Source organism: Scylla paramamosain, unplaced genomic scaffold (assembly GCF_035594125.1).
Source record: "Scylla paramamosain isolate STU-SP2022 unplaced genomic scaffold, ASM3559412v1 Contig28, whole genome shotgun sequence".
NCBI lineage: Eukaryota > Metazoa > Arthropoda > Malacostraca > Decapoda > Portunidae > Scylla > Scylla paramamosain.
In genome coordinates, this window is record NW_026973693.1 from 385,070 (window position 1) to 402,500 (window position 17,431).

Genomic DNA, 17,431 nt, shown 5'->3' on the forward strand with positions numbered 1-17,431 from the left:
AAATTATGGAAAATTTGGAGGAAGACAGCTGGAGTGAATGGAGGATTATCTGGATGATAGAGAGATGAGAACTGTAATACAAGACCAGAATTCATCTTGGCTAAAAGTAACTAGTGGTGTCCCACAGGGGTCAGTTTTAGGACCGATAAAGTTTGTAATATATGTGAACGACATAAATGAAGAAACAGATAGTTATATGAACTTATTTGCAGATGATGCTAAACTGATGAGAAGGATAGATAATGTAAATGACTGTATGGTACTGCAAGATGATGTAAATAAGATAAATAGATGGAGTAAATCTTGGCAAATGGAATTCCATTTCAGTAAATGCAAAGTAATGGAGTTTGGTAAGAGTAAGAAAAGAATACAATATTATTATGATATGGATGGTGTGAAGTTAAAGAAGTCAAAAGAGGAAGTAGATTTGGGAGTAACAGTTACTGAAAATTTGACACATTGATAAAATTACTGGAGACAGTGAAATTGTTAAAAAGAATAAGAATGGCACTCATAATTGGAAGAAAAAATGATAAAAAGTTGTTGATTTCCATGATAAGACTAAGATTGGAATATGCAGCAGTGGTGTGGTCTCATCATACAAAGAGGAATATTATAAAATTAGAAAAAGCATAAAGAGCAGTCACTAAGATGGTTTCAGAGTTGAGTAAATTGACCTATGAAGAGAGATTAAGAATGTTGGAAATTCCTACCCTTGAAAATAGGAGAGAGAGAGGAGATTTAATAAACATCTATAGAATGATAAATGGTATGGAAAATGTGAAGAAAGAAAGTTTTTATAAATTTAGACACACAGAGTACAAGGGGTCACAGCAAGAAGTTGAAGAAAGTTAACTGTAGAAGAGACATTAAGAAGTATAGTTTTCCTCACTAAAATGAGAACAAATGGAATGAACTCAGTGAAGACGTTGTCAATGCCGAAACTGTCAGTGCTTTTAAAACCAAACTGATAGATATAGGGACAGGGTACTATGAGATTACTCCCCTCCCATACACCACAACTAGGTAAACACAACTAGGTAAATACACACACACACACACACACACACACATGGAAGTGAGAGAGAGAGAGAGAGAGAGAGAGAGAGAGAGAGAGAGAGAGAGAGAGAGAGAGAGAGAGAGAGAGAGAGAGAGAGAGAGAGAGAGAGAGAGAGAGAGAGAGAGAGTGTGGGCTCACTCACTCTGAGTTGCCAAACATCATTTCAAGACATATGGGTGCAAAATACAGGCTGCCAAGATTAAAAAGAGCCTTCATATCATATGATATAAGTCACAGTTACATGCTGTTCATCATATGATAAATGTTGCAGTTTATGGGTTAAGGACATTAACCTAACATAACCAGACCTAAACCTTAATAGAAAAAATAAAGAGTCCAAGGTGTGGTTTGCAGACCTCCTCTTCCTCATCCTCAAAGGGTACTGGTGCCATCGATTGTTCAGCACTCAACTAATTTTGGCAAAACACTGTGCAATCTTAAGAATTGTATGCCTTGCTTATGGAACTGCATGATAAAATCCAAGTATTTAAATTTGTGTGCACTGCACTCAGTTGCCATTGTGACATTGAGTACCCTTGTGGGTAACTAGCTGACTGCTGTGGCTGCAACATATACACATGGTGACTGGCTGAAAATAAATGATGCATTGCCTGGAAGTAAGTGACATTTAACGACATTCTAATGTCATTAAAAGTACAGTTCTCATTTGCTGAACAAAAGAGATGCAAGAGAGCATGCATCATTACATACTGGAAACAAACATACGAACACATGCATCACACTATATCTCTCCAAGTAAACCCTGTCAGCATGGACTTACAATTTGTGACGCAGTGTACGATGGATCACGTCACTAATGTAACTGTGAGTGACCCTAAAACAACCCTCACACCCATATTGTACAGTATGTATTCATCACCAATATCCACATAATTTAGCTGCTTCATGAGGAGCTGCTATAGCTAAGATTATTCAATGTCACTATCTCCTTTTGAAAAAGCATAATATTTTGAGCAGTAAAAAAATTTATCTCAGTCTGAAAAATTATCATGATCAATATATTTACCAAGAAGTGGCCCCAAAAAACAGGTATACACTGTCACTCTATTGCAGTGTCTTGCATTGGCTAATGATCATAGGGATCTTCCTGGGGAGGGAGTGGGAAGATGGCTAATGTGGGAAAGGAAGGGGTAAAAGAGAGGGCTGAGGCTCACCTGCGCTGATGTTGCTTGGTCAACTTCACATAAGGGTCATTTAGCTGTCTCGTCAACCAGTCCTGTGAGCTTTTACTTTTTCCTCTCAGATTTTTAGGCACAGTCTTGTAAGCAGCACATGATGTACAAGAGTAACAGCTGCCCTGTACAGTGGCAGTGTGTCTTGAAGCCATCACTCCCACTATCCTGTTGTGTTCTTGTTCTTGTTGGGGATTTGAGGGGCTGTGCAGGCTGTGGTGCCACAACCTCTAGAGGCCTGGAGGTACTGGCAGCAGGCAAGTTATCCAGTTATATTCTGGTGAGCTGCTGGAGGAAGACCTTGGTATGGTTAAGTGTCTTGAAGGCCAAGCTGGGGTCTTGGAAACCACCCAAGAGGTCTGCTAGTGATGGCCTGTGGATGTGGAGTAATAACACTGAGTGGAGAAGAGCAGTGTGGTGGGAGAGGTGGTGAGAAGGACTGGGTGGGAACTGGCTCCAGAATGCATGTTGCAAATGTTTAAAATATGTATGCAATCATTAACATTATTTTGGAAGTCTTGCAAATGATATCTACGAATGAACAAAATATTGTTTTTGATGGCATAAAACGCACCTTTTTTCTCCCCCAAAAATGTCTCAGAAAATGAGCCTGCATCTTATAAGACCAAGGTTCAGCTTTGGGACAGTGGCCAGTGGTAAGTCTGTGGCAACAGTGGCCCTTAGATCAAATCCCAAAACATCTTCACATACATAAACAAAGTGATGATCAATTCTATACCACAAAAACAACTCTTTTTTACAAGATAACAATGCATAACAGGTCATACTTACTAGTAATTCACATAAAATAACACCAGTCAGGAAGAAATTAGGTGATGACTCTTACATTTCATGTACCAAAACAAACTTGCAGTTGGTTGTAAACCAAACCTGGTGACAACTGCAGGATTCACTGCGCTTCTTAGTATGATGCCATTATTCCTTGAGGTAAGACACACCTCCATACAACTGGAATTGTACCTATCTTTTAAGATTCTTACCTTGCATACATGTTCAACAAAACTTGAAGCTAATGAGAAACTATTGCATTCTTAAAAAATAGCTTACTACCTAACAAAATAAATGATTTTATAAGTGAAGAGAGTGTCATGAAGTAGGGCGACTTATGGTGATGGTTTGTACTGAATATTTCAAATAAAAATACATTGTAGAGAATAAGGTGAATCTGTTTTCACACATCCTTATGCTTTGAAAATGTACTAAAATATACAACTAGGATCATGTGTAGAATGATGATAAAAAAATGTGATGTACAAACTTTATTACAATCTGGCCTCTGACAATGTCACTGTCTATGCCACATTTGTTTACATCTCACAGCAGGATTAGTCTAAGTACTGGTGTTGGTAGGTCCTAGCAAATATTAAGGTTTTTTAAATGTAAAATATTGAGATCTAATAAGGATCTGAATACATATAAGAGGGTTTCAAATGTCAGGTGAAACCCTTCACTTCATATTCAGAGCTTAAACCTGTTTACTTACCTTTTTTTTTTATGCCTGCCCAAACTGAGGTGCGTCTTATTGAGTCCATGTGTCTTATAAGCCATTAATTATGGTATAATGAAATACGAATAAGTGTCTGCATCCAGCATTTGAAGAAACTGCATAAACAATATGAAAATATTTCATTCATGCTGGCTAATATTAGGCACTGATTTAGTGTTGTCATAAGCTCAATAGTTTTTTGTACTCCAATTGGTATATATATATATATATATATATATATATATATATATATATATATATATATATATATATATATATATATATATATATATATATATATATATATATATATATATATATATATATATATATATATTTACGCAAGCCCAGTGACACATCATAAAGAGTTAAGACTGCTAAACAGAGAGGGAAACCTGTGACCATAGTCCTCATGAGTAAATAAAAAAAACTTATGTCCGTAGATATGCAAAATAACTTGTTTGCTGATTGTACTACATGTAGCCCTTCATCTCTCAAATTATAATGCAATATTTTTCAGGCACCAAAGATTTTTCAAGGGGAGTGCATTAATGATGCATATATCGAGTTTGTCTAAATCTGAAATGTTTGAGGTGCATTTATCACATTTAAACCTAGTCAATTTCACATAAAGCAATGGCAATCAAGTGGAATAGAGAAGCTCCAGTGGGGAATTATATGAAACAGACATTTTCTGATGTTGCTGTATCATATGCTTAATTGCCATACTTTTAAACCTTCTGCCAATGCTGGTGATCACCTGGCCAAACTGCACCAGACAATCAAGATAGTGGGGAAGTCCTTACTTTCAAAAATCCAAAGTTCACCAAGGTTGTCAATCAGTGGGGTGGGCAAGCATGAGTGGTCACCAATGCTTACATCTCATATTCCTGCCCAACTCAGCACATCACTGACAGAAAAAAATGTATGAGAAACACGAATTTGTTTACATCTGCTGCAGTCACCATGGCAACCATGTGTTTGTTGGGCTACTCCTTTATCATTTTTTGATAAGGAAATCCTCATTAACATGGTAAAAGAGCTTATTAATGTAATAAATAACAAGAACACAAAGTTTTATACAGTAAACAAGAAGGCAATGGAGTGGCTAAGAAGTTTTGTGATGAGTGGGCATCACAAGACTCACCAGCACGTGAGGAAAATGTGAAAAAACATCAGAAATGGATGTGAAACATTGTTTGACATTGTTTATGATGTTATATAATGCATGGCAATATGAACTGGGTGACATTGATGTGTGTGTGTGTGTGTGTGTGTGTGTGTGTGTGTGTGTGTGTGTGTGTGTGTGTGTGTGTGTGTGTGTGTGTGTGTGTGTGTGTGTGTGTGTGTGTGTGTATGTGTGTGTGTATTTACCTAGTTGTATTGTACAGGGCACGAGCCAAAGTTCATTTTGTCCTGTCTCCATAACCATGCTTATTCAGTTTCTCTTTAAACATGTGTACACCGTTTGCCAAAACCACTTCTTTCTTCGAATCATTCCAGATTTCAAGAGTTCGATACGGGAAACTATTTTTTGATGTAGCTCAAACATCCACTCTTTATTTTATTCTCAAACAGATGAGAAACACTGTTTATGAAGTTGTATTATGTATGACGTGAATAGGGTGATGTTGGTATCTGTGTGTGTGTGTGTGTGTGTGTGTGTGTGTGTGTGTGTGTGTGTGTGTGTGTGTGTGTGTGTGTGCGTGTGCATTGTACAGGGCACAAGCCAAAGTTTATTTTGTCCTGTCTCCATAACCATATTTATCCAGTTTCTCTTTAAACATGTGTACACTGTTTGCCACAACCACCTCTTCCTTCAAATCATTCCAGATTTCAACAGTTTGATACAGGAAGCTGCATTTCTTGGTGCCGCTCAAACATCCACTCTTCTTTATTTTCTTCCCATGTCCCCTCGCCCATCTCTCTCCCTCCTCCATCTGTGATAGCAAGTCAATTCGGTCTATTCTTCCTATATTGTTTACTAATTTGTACATTGTTATCAGGTCCCCTCTTACTCTTCTCTCTTGTAGCGTTGGTAATCCCATCTCTTCAAGTCTTTCTTCACAGCTTAAGTCTTTCAGTTCTGGTACCATCTTTGTTGCTATCCTCTGTATTCTTTCCAGTTTCTGTATATCTTTTTTTCCTATTTGGAGCCCAAACTAACGCTGCGTGCTCCAATTTAGGTTATATCATTCTTGTTATAATTTTCTTCATTACTTCTCTATCTAAATAGTTAAATGCCACCCTAATGTCTGTTAAAAGGCTGTATGTAGAGCCAAATATTATGTTTATGTGCCTTCTTTTTCTTCATGAATTTTTTGTTATTATTTCTCTTCCCATTTTGTAATTCAATGAAGATATCTTTTTACTTTTTCCTATTTCCAACACATGGCATTTTCTGGCATTGAATTCTAGTTTCCATCTTTGGCTCTATGTATGTATCTTGTCAATATCCTTTTGTAACTCCTTGCAGTCATTTTCATCCTTTACTATTTTCATTATTTTTGCATCATCAGCAAAAAGGTTTATATAACTATTTAGATCCTCTGTCATATCATTTACATATATTTGAAACATAATAGGTGCCAACACAGATCCTTGTGGTACCTCACTTGTCACTTTGCGCCGACTTGAATTAGCGTCTCTGATTACTGTTCTCAATTCCTTCCCTTGTCAATAATCTTCTGTCTATCTCAACATTGCTCCCTTTAGCCCTCCTTCATTCTCTGACTTCCACATAAGACTTTTGTGTGGAACTTTATCAAATGCTTTTTTAGAGATCCAGGTGTACTGCACAAACCCATCCATCCCTCTCTTGCACTCCATCTATTACTCTTGTATAGAAGCTCAGTAGATTTGTGACACAGGATATCCCTTTCCTGAATCCAAATTGCTTTTCTGTAATTATCTTTTCATCTTCTAAATACTGCACCCATCTGTCTTTAATCACTATTTCACAAAGCTTGCTTACAATACTTGTTAGTGACACTAGTCTGTAATTCAATGGTTCCATTTAACTTCCCTGTTTGTATATTGGGACTTTGTTAGCTCTTTTCCATTCCCTTGGTACTTTTCCTTCTCTCAACAAGCTGTTAATTATATCCCATATGGATTTTTCCATTTGTTCTCTGCATTCTTTTAATATCCATCCATTTACTTGATCTGGTCCCACAGCTTTTCTAACATCCAGCTCTTCAGCAGTTTCTTGATTTGTTGTCTCTTTACTTGTATTTCCTGTATTCCCTCATTCTGTGATACCACTTTCAGTGCCACAAAATCAGTTTCCTTTGTAAATGTGGACTGAAAACTCTCATTCATTAGTTCACTCATCTCCTCAGTAGTTTCATAAATTCTTCCTTCTCTTCTTAACTTGTTTATGTCATCCCTATGTTTCATTTTCCTGTTTATGTATCTGTAGAAGAGTTTGGGCTCTTCCTTGCATTTTCTTATTATCTCACTTTCAAAATTTCTTTCTTCTTCTTTTCTTATTATACCATATTCATTCCTTGCCTTTCTGTATTCTTCCCTAGTATTTGTGTTCAGTTGTCTCATCATTTCCTCCAAGCCCTGTCCTTTTTCCTTTTTGCTTCTACTCACCTGCCATTATACCATTCATGCTTCCAAATTTACACTTTATAACTTGGCACAAACTGTTGCACCCCCTCTCTATACTTACTCAAAAATATCTCATTTTTCTTGCACTACTTTACCTTTAAATAGTTCTTCCCAGTTAATTTCTCCATAAAATTTATTAAGTTCTGCAAAGTTTGCCTAAGAATAGTTCTGTCTCCCATTTCAAAATTGTTCATTCCTGTGCAACACTTTTTCCTCCTGTGGCATTATTTCTATTGTCACATGATCACTTCTTCCCAGTGGACTCAGACAATGTATACTTGGTCTACTTTCTAGGATTTTTTGTAAACACTAAGTCCAACTGTGATGGTTCTTCTTCTTTGTATCTTGTAAGTTCGTTCACCCACTGTCTCATTGTATTCACCATCATGGTAAGCATGGTATGCTGGTGATATCACCATGCACTTTTTCACATCTTTTCGTAGACGTCCAACCCTTCAGGAAGAAAACAGTTCATGCAGGGAAGCCACACAACGCCTGACTTCTGATCTCTCAAAAATTTCTGATCGGAGTAAAGCAAACTTGGTATTGTTCAATGCCTCAAAAACTCAATTCCTCCATCTATCAACTCAACACAACCTTCCAGACAACTATCCCCTCTTCTTCAATGACACTCAACTGTCCCCCTCTTCTACACTGAACATCTTTACTTATATTCTGAACTGGAAACTTCACATCTCATCTCTAGCTAAAACATCTTTTATGAAGTTAGGTGTTCTGAGACATCTCCATTATTTTTTCTCACCCTTCCAGCTACTAACTCTGTACAGGAGCCTTATCTGTCTATGTATGGAGTATGATTCACATGTCTGGGGGATTCCACTCATACCTGTCTTCTAGACAGGATGGAATCAAAAGCTTTTCATCTCATCAACTCTCTTCTGTCTTCAGCCTCTTTCTCATTGCTGCAATGTTGCATCTCTAGCTGTCTTCTACCACTATTTTCATGCTAACTGCTCTTCTGATCTTGCTAACTGCACGTCTCCCCTCCTCCCATGGCCTCACTGCACAAGACTTGTTTCTCTCACCCCTGTTCTGTCCACCTCTCTAATGCAAGAGTTAACCAGTATTCTCAGTCAGTCACTCATCCCTTTCTCTGGTAAACTCTGGAACTCCCTGCCTGCTACTGTATTTCCACCTTCCTATGATTTGAACTCTTTCAAGAGGGAGGTTTCAAAACATATATCCTTCAATTCTTGACTACTACTTCTGACCCAATCCAGGTCTGATATCACAGTGAGCTTTTTTTTTATTGGATTTTTGTTTCCCTTTGCCAGTGTCCCTCCTACATAAAAAAAATAAATAAGTAAATATATATGATAAATAAGTTCACTCCATGACCCAACATTTTCTTTCACTTCCATCTTCTGCCAGTTCATTCCTTTAGTGTTGAAGCTGCCTAGTAAAAGCATTTTGTTACTTTTCCTTATCATTTCCTGTGCTATTTCTTCTTTTTAGTTGTATAGTTTTATATCCATCAGTCTCCCATGCATTAGTTTTTGGTGGTATGTACATCACAGTAACTTTCCTTTTTTTCATTTCATTTGATCTTAATCACAACACTCAAAGTCTCTTAGTATAATTTCCATTAAATAAACCACATCTGGTTTATTGTTCTTTAGATAGCCTTTAAGTTCCATTTGGCTCAACACCAAACCATCTACATTAGTATACATAATCTTTAAACTTCTGCTTGGTGTGGTATCTTTGTGGCACCATTTCCTCACTTTCATGTCCACGACTTTCCAAGCAAATCTCCTCGCTTGTTCTTGTGTTCTCTCCTCATTTTTTGACTGGGCCTCTACTCTACTACTTTCCTCTACTTTACTCTTTCAGTTTACTTCTCTCTCCTTTATTCATATTTATTCATTCCTTCTACTTTTGCCAATTTTCTTGTTCTTTGCAAGACATATTTCACTGCTGTTTGTGCCATGAATCCTATTTTCATTATATTTTCCAATCCTGTAAACCTCTTCAATTTGTTCAACTATCTCCTCTCCTTCCTCCACCACTTCTGCTATAATTTCCTTAGTCTTTTTTGCCTCTCCTTTCTCTCTAGCTATTTTCATTAGTAAGTTCTTCTCCTTGACCCCAAATACCACCACAAACATCTTTCTCTGTACGATGTCTCTCACAAGATTACTTTTTTTCCTTTATTATTTTAATCAATTGCTTTTCCATGTCCTTATTGTGTTCCTGTTGCTGTTGCCTTATGATCTTATCTATATTCACCTTTTGTTGTTGTTCTCTCTCTTCTTTCCAACTTTTGACTTCTGCTGTCACTGACTCTTTCACTTTCCCAACCTTAATCTCTCTCTCTCTCTCTCTCTCTCTCTCTCTCTCTCTCTCTCTCTCTCTCTCTCTCTCTTGTAAAGCTTTCTTTAACTCCTCATTCTCTTCCTTGAGTTTCTTGATTTCTTTATAGTACTTCTTGTTTAAGTTCACTATTATTGTCACCTCTTCTCTCAGTTCTTTGTTTTCTTTTTCTCTTTCCATCTTCCTCTTCTTCATCTCTATTATATCACTGGATATCTTTTTACATTGCCACCACCCACCTCTCTCTCTCTTCCTTCCATGTCTTTATTATTGCTACTAAATTATGATTTTATCATATTTTCACATTTTCTTCAATTTTCCATATTTGTTTATTTATATAAGCTACATTGAGGTCTTCTTCCTTGAAACCCTCAAAAATATTTGCTGTGTCCGCCACCATCTTCCTTCTTGGTATCACTGACAAGACAATGTTTACCCATACACTACTCTCCCATTCACCTTTTTGCTCACTTCCCAATTTACACTTCACTTTCCCTGCACTCACACATCACACAATTCCCTATTATAGAGACAGGACTCAAGCTCGGGCCCCCTGTACAACCAAAACTTAGGTAACTCCTTAGAGCTGCTGTGGATGTGTCCAATTAGCTGGGCAGCACAGTGTGTGTGTGTGTGTGTGTGTGTGTACTAAAAATAGAGGGTGTACCATGAATTAAGGTACATACCTAAGGATATGATAGTTCAACTAATCCTAGGTCAAAAATACTCTATACACACACATGCTGTTTGCTTTATTTTGTGAGAAATTAACCTGTAAGTTGTGTATTGTGGGAGCGGCTTCCCTGGGATCAGTCTCCTGATGATGGATAGGTGGTGGAGGCCCACAGGAATAGCCAGCAAGATCCCCTCACCTAACACCAATGGATTTCTTTCCTTTGGGGACTCATGAAATCCTTGGTATACAAGAACAAATCACGTTACAGAGAGGAGTTGATTCACAGCATTGAGGAAGCTGCAGAGCAGATAAGGAATGACAGGAGCAAAAAGATGCACTTTGGCTATCACTTGATTGACAAGGCTTGCCATTTAAATGTCAAGATGATAACTGTCAAAGGGGATGACATTTGCAGTGAACTGCCATGTGTGTTTTAAAAAGTGGCACTGAATAACCGCTGTATTGCTGTGTTACCTGCACATTTTCTTCACTGGCACATACAAAAATTTAATCTGTTATTTGCTATTTCCTGTAAGGATTTGACTGCATACAATGTACACAAAAATTTATCACTTAATGCTACGCAGCATCACGCGAGTACGTAGTGAGCCAAGGAGGGGAGGAAGGAGGCGGAGGCACACCCAGGCAAGCAGCTCCCGCAACTCACAACTTAGCTACACATTAATTTCTCACAAAATAAAACAAAACACAGCATATGTGTATAGAGTATTTTCAACTTAGAATTACTTGAACTATCATACCTAAAGTGTGTACCTAAACTTGCAGGACACCCTGTGAAAACTAAGAAAAACACAACAATCTACTGCTAAAACACTGGGCATTACAAGCTTAATTCCTATACAGTTATTTCCAGTAGTCAGGATAAAGTCAGGTTACACTGGTTTAGGTAACATAAGGTAAGACTAGATTCACATGCATACACGTGCAGGCACACTATATGTACACACCAGCATATGTGAGGAACTGGTACAGCCTGTCCTGGGAGTCCAAGTACCTTCCTATCTTGGTCACTTCAGACGCGCCTCTTCCGGTAACGCAGACAGTGACATTCATGGGGCCGACCAGCTTAGCCTTGGAGCGACAAGTAACCTTCTCCCTTGTCAGTGTGTCACAGAGCTCCAGGTTGTCATCCACTATATCACAGGGGACGCCTCCAACAAAGGCCCTGTTATGAGAGTTAAGGATGTGAGATAAGGCTACAGCTTGAGATGTGCATTCCCTAATATCCCAGTGCCTTTTCTTTATTAACAGGCTCTAATAGTGTTTGGAGCTCCCCTGATTGGAGTGGTAATTTAAAAGGCTTTAGTGGATGTTATCAGGGTTTTCAAGGGCATTTTCATGATTCAAGTAATGGTTTCATAAGGTTAGTAATAGTTTAACAGACTTTAATGGATGTTACCAGGGTTTTCAAGGGTGTTTTTATGATCAAGTAATGGTTTAATAATGCTAGTGACAGTTTAACAAGTTTCAGTGGATGTTGTCAGGGTTTGCAAGGATGTTTCTGTGATTCAAGTAATGGTTTAAAAGGGTTAATGATACTGTAACAGGTTTTAGCAGATGTTGTTATGGTTTGCAAGGGTGTTTTCATGATTCCAGTAACAGATTAAGGAAGGACAGTGATTAAAACTAAACTAAAAACTCCACAACACAACACATACTTGGTAAAAACATTCCCACTCTTAGCTTCACTGGAGACAAGATCAGTGTGGTCAAGCTTGCAGTGTTTGCTGTTGTGGAAACTGCCATGAAGATCCAAAAGAGAGCCTGGCAATGACCAAAGAAGAGCTACTGTCTCAATAGTAGGTGACCTTGCCCAGCGATACTAAGGAGAGAGTGACACAATGCAGGAGATAAGAGAAACATGTAGAACTGGCAGAGAAAGGGAGGAGGAGATGTGTATGAGTGCAATACATGCTGTGGGTGTAAGGGGATGACCTCTAATGAATGGAAGAAGGGAATAGAGTGCTAAAGAGAGAGAGAGAAAGAGAGAGAGAGAGAGAGAGAGAGAGAGAGAGAGAGAGAGAGAGAGAGAGAGAGAGAGAGAGAGAGAGAGAGAGAGAGAGAGAGAGAGAGAGAGAGAGAGGAGAGAGAGAGAGAGAGAGAGAGAGAGAGAGAGAGAGCATGCAAGAACAGAAATAAATGGAGAGAAGAATAGTGAAAGAGATGAGAGAATGAGTTAGTGCATGCAAAAATGAGAAAACATGCATAGACAAAAATAAATGAAGGTCAGAATGATGAGAGAGAGAAGGATGAGAGGAGGAAGAGAAGAGGTAAGTGGGGAGATGAATGCTGAGAGAGAAAGAGATGAGAGAAGGAGAGAGTTGGTGTACAAATCTGGCTGTTGTAGCTGTCCAAGCTGAATAAAAAGATACAAGTTAATGGTATTTTCAAAGGACACATACCACTTAAAGTTCAAAGGGATGGATGCAGATTAATTCATGTTTTACTATTTTTATTTTAGCTTAGTGAAATGAAATTACTATGGTTTATTTGAATGAAGGAAAAATGTCTCTGGAAGGGCTTGTGTCAGTGAGGAAATGGTTCACACACACACACACACACACACACACACACACACACACACACACGGACTTAATCACTTTATATAACTAAAATATACATGTGACACAAATGTACAGGTAATGATTCTCTCTCTCTCTCTCTCTCTCTCTCTCTCTCTCTCTCTCTCTCTCTCTCTCTCTCTCTCTCTCTCTCTCTCTCTCTCTCTCTCTCCCAACCTACCAATACAGAGTGTGAGGAGTCTGGCACACACACCCCATCCACACACACAACAATGCTGTATACTTGGGGAGCCTTGGAGTCTGCACTGCACTGCCTGAGGTAAAAGAGAACAAGAATGACAGAAAAAATACTGGTTCATATTTACTGCAGTTCATTGCCATACACAGAAGTTCAGTACAGATCAGCCTGGTTAGTGAGTGAATGTAGGTGGGTGCTGTTCATGGATATAATGCTTGATATCTTGTTGTGGAGTCTCCTTATGCATTGTTGCCCGTTTATCAGCTTCTGTGCGTATCTTTATTTATAATCTCTCTCTCTCTCTCTCTCTCTCTCTCTCTCTCTCTCTCTCTCTCTGTCTGTCTTAAAAACTCCAGTCAACTCCCAGTGCCTTCCCAAACTTCCCACTGCCTCCCCAAACTCCCCACTGAATTCCCAAACTCTCCACTGGCTTGCCAAATCCCCCATTGCCTTCCCAAACTCCCTACTGCTTTCCAAGGAGGAGGCAGTAGACACCTTCCGAAACGATAATTACTCCCAGTGGTGTGCAGCACTGTTCAGGGGGTGCTGTGAACTTATCATTAAACCCAGCTGTGACCTTACTGAATGTTTCCCTTTGTGTCTCACAACACAAGGGGGCAGTCACAACTCTCTTCCTCCACACAAAACTACAAGCACCTAATAACACACACACCCTTCACTCAAAAATTTCAAAATCATAATGGCGACTCCTACACCAGCCTCGGAGTCCCCATCTGGGGAGGGGACCATAAATGTCCCCAGGTCGGACTGCCTTTCTGTTGATGACCCTAAGTGTCTTGACACCCCCCCCCCCCCCTCAACTTTTTCTTCATTAACTTCTGCAACATTCGCGGTCTAAGATCTAATTTTCAATCTGTAGAACACCACCTCTCCTCTTCTAAACCTCATCTTCTTTTCCTCACTGAAACTCAAGTGTCTGAGGCAACTGACAGTAGCCCCTTTTCTGTTCCCTCCTACTTTCTCTATCCTCATTTTCGATCCAAAGCTGGATGCTGCATTTATGTGCGCAATGACTTAACCTGCTCTCGTGCCCACGCTCTTGAATCTTCTGAGTTTTCCACCATCTGGCTACGACTACAGAGTCACTCTCGTACTAGATTTATCTGTGCTGTATACCTCTCACCTAACTCCTCTGACTATAAGAAATTCTTTGACTACTTAACTTCCAAAGTGGAGCACATTCTGACCATCTTCCCTATTGCAGAGATCTCCATTCTTGGAGACTTCAGTGTTCACCACCAGCTTTGGCTTTCCTCTTCCTTCACTGACCATCCTGGTGAACTAGCCTACAACTTTGCTATCCTCCATAACCTAGAGCAATTGGTGCAACACCCTACTCGTATTCCTGACCGTCTTGGAGATACGCCCAACATTCTTGATCTTTTCCTGACCTCTAATCCTTCTGCTTATGCTGTCACCCTTTCTTCTCCATTGGGTTCCTCCGATCACAATCTCATATCTTTATCTTGTCCTATCGCTCCAATCCCTCCTTAGGATCCCCCTAAGCGAAGGTGCCTCTGGCATTTTGCCACTGCTAGTTGGGGGGACCTGAGGAAGTATTTTGCTGATTTTCCTTGGAATGACTACTGCTTCCATGTCAGAGACCTGTCTTTGTGTGCTGAGTGCCTAACAGAGGTGATAGTGTCTGGCATGGAGGCGTACATTCCTCACTCTTTTTCTCGTCCTAAACTTTCTAAACCTTGGTTTAACACAGTTTGTTCTCGTGCTATACATGATAGAGAGGTGGCCCACAAAAGGTAGTTAAGCCTTCCATCACCAGAATCTCATGCACTTTATATTTCTGCCCGGAACCATGCCAAGTCTGTTCTCCAACTAGCCAAAAACTCCTTCAATAATAGAAAATGTCAAAACCTTTCAAGATCTAACTCCCCTCGTGATTTCTGGCATCTAGCCATAAATATCTCCAATAACTTTGCTTCTTCTTCTTTCCCTCCTCTATTTCAACCAGATGGCACCACTGCTATCACATCTATTTCTAAAGCTGAACTCTTCACTCAAACCTTTGCTAAAAACTCTACCTTGGACGATTCTGGGCTTGTTCCTCCCTCTCCTCCACCCTCTGACTACTTCATGCCACATATTAAAATTCTTCACAATGATGTTTTCCATGCCCTCGCTGGCCTAAACCCTCGGAAGACTTATGGACCTGATAGGGTCCCTCCTATTGTTCTCCGAAATTGTGCCTCCGTGCTTGCACCTTGCCTAGTCAAACTCTTTCAGCTGTCTGTCAACATCTACCTTTCCTTCTTGCTGGAAGTTTGCCAACATTCAACCTGTTCCTAAAAAGGGTGACCGTTCTAATCCCTCAAACTACCGTCCTATTGCTTTAATTTCCTGCTTATCTAAAGTTTTTGAATCTATCCTCAACAGAAAGATTCTTAAACATCTATCACTTCACAACCTTCTATCTGATCGCCAGTATGGGTTCCGTCAAGGCCGCTCTACTGGTGATCCTCTGGCTTTCCTTACTGAGTCTTGGTCATCCTCTTTTAGAGATTTTGGTGAAACTTTTGCTGTTGCCTTGGACATATCAAAAGCTTTTGATAGAGTCTGGCACAAAGCTTTGATTTCCAAACTACCCTCCTACGGTTTCTATCCTTCTCTCTGTAACTTCATCTCAAGTTTCCTTTCTGACCGTTCTATTGCTGCTGTGGTAGACGGTCACTGTTCTTCTCCTAAATCTATTAACAGTGGTGTTCCTCAGGGTTCTGTCCTGTCATCCACTCTCTTCTTATTATTCATTAATGATCTTCTAAACCAAACTTCTTGTCCTATCCACTCCTATGCTGATGATACCACCCTGCACTTTTCCACGTCTTTTCATAGACAAGAAGAAAAATAATAAATACTGATTTAGTGGTGATGGTGGTGGTAGTAACAGTGATAATAGCAGGGGTAGTAGTAGTAGTAGTAGTAGTAGTAGTAGTAGTAGTAGTAGTAGTAGTAGTAGTAGTAGTACTAGTAGTTGCTGTGTTACTACCTACTACTAGAAGCAGCAGCAGCAGTAGTAGTAGTAGTAGTAGTAGTAGTAGTAGTAATAGTAGTAGTAGTAGTAGTAGTAGTGGTGATGGTGGTGGTGGTGGTGGTGGTGGTGGTGGTGTTGGTAGTGGTGATGGTGGCAGTAGTAGTAGTAGTGGTAGTAGTAGTAGTAGAAGTAGTAGTAGTAGTAGTAGTAGTAGTAGTAGTAGTAGTAGTAGTAGTAGTAGCAGTAGTAGTAGTAGTAGTAGTAGTAGTAGTAGCAGTAGTGGTGGTGGTGGTGGTGGTAATAGTAGTAGTAGTAGTAGTAGTAGTAGTAGTAGTAGTAGTAGTAGTAGTAGTAGTAGTAGTAGTAGTAGTAGTAGAAGTAGTAGTAGTAGTAGTAGTAGTAGTAGTAGTAGTAGTAGTAGTAGTAGTAGTAGTAGTAGTAGTAGTAGTAGTAGTAGTAGTAGCAGTAGTACTAGTGGTGGTGGTGGTGGTAGTAGTAGTAGTAGTAGTAGTAGTAGTAGTAGTAGTAGTAGTAGTAGTAGTAGTAGTAGTAGTAGTAGTGGTAGTAGTAGTAGTAGTATTAGTAGTAGTATGACTCATGACATTTCCTTTACCATACCTAGGGCCAGTAGAGACAGGAAATGTGCATTTACCTAGCTATGTTTTACAGGAAAAGAGCTATGCTCGTGCTGTCCTGTCTCCATATCTATAAGCATCCAGCTTAACTTTAAATTCATGAATATTTGTTGCTTGTACCACTGTTTCATCTAAGTTGTTTCATATTTCTATGCTTCTGTTTGGGAAACCATATTTCTTGATATCTCTTCTACTTGTTTTCCTCAATTTCAGTCCATGTCCTCATGTATCTCTTAAGTCCCACACAAATAAGTCTTCTTTGTCAACTTGATCCTTACCTATTAAAGCTCTGTATATAGCAATCAGGTTCCCTCTTTCTCTTCTCTCTTGTAATGATGGAAGCTTCAATCTCCTTAATCTTTCTTCATAGGTTAAATCTCTCAAACTTGGTACCAATTTGGTTGCAGCTCTTTGGATCCTTTCAATTTTCCTTATTTCCTTTTTATTATGGGGTGACCAAACAATTGTGGCATATTCCAGGTTTGGTTGAATCACATATTCCATCAACTTTCTCATCATCTCTTCATCCATGTATGCAAATGCCCCTTTCATCTTTTTTAATAACTCATAGGTTTCCCAAACTATTTTGTTTACATGTTTTTCAGGTGATAAATTATCAC

General features: G+C 39.1%; 2 protein-coding genes across 6 annotated transcripts in view; both read right to left on the reverse strand.

Annotated features, from left to right (window-relative positions):
- Window positions 1-2,520, reverse strand: part of LOC135097678 (uncharacterized) — a 28,261-nt gene extending 25,741 nt beyond the window's left edge. The window contains exon 1 of one of the 2 annotated variants that reach the window (XM_063999631.1): window positions 2,236-2,520. The gene's annotated coding sequence lies outside the window, so the exon portion shown is untranslated. The remainder of the gene's footprint in view (window positions 1-2,235) is intronic. The other variant, XM_063999630.1, reaches the window with a different exon arrangement.
- Window positions 2,515-17,431, reverse strand: part of LOC135097680 (fibrocystin-L-like) — a 24,552-nt gene continuing 9,635 nt past the window's right edge. The window contains exons 3-7 of one of the 4 annotated variants that reach the window (XR_010265961.1): window positions 13,152-13,245; window positions 12,068-12,231; window positions 11,357-11,574; window positions 3,046-3,222; window positions 2,515-2,626 (exon numbers count right to left, since the gene is read on the reverse strand). Coding sequence is in view for 2 of the 4 variants with exons in the window: in XM_063999632.1 (XP_063855702.1) it covers window positions 4,660-4,670; window positions 11,357-11,574; window positions 12,068-12,231; window positions 13,152-13,245 (487 nt within the window). In the remaining 2 variants the exon portion in view is untranslated. Of the gene's footprint in view, window positions 2,627-3,045; window positions 3,223-4,110; window positions 4,671-11,356; window positions 11,575-11,902; window positions 12,232-13,151; window positions 13,246-17,431 lie in introns of those variants that run through there. The other 3 variants (XM_063999633.1, XM_063999632.1, XR_010265962.1) reach the window with 3 other exon arrangements.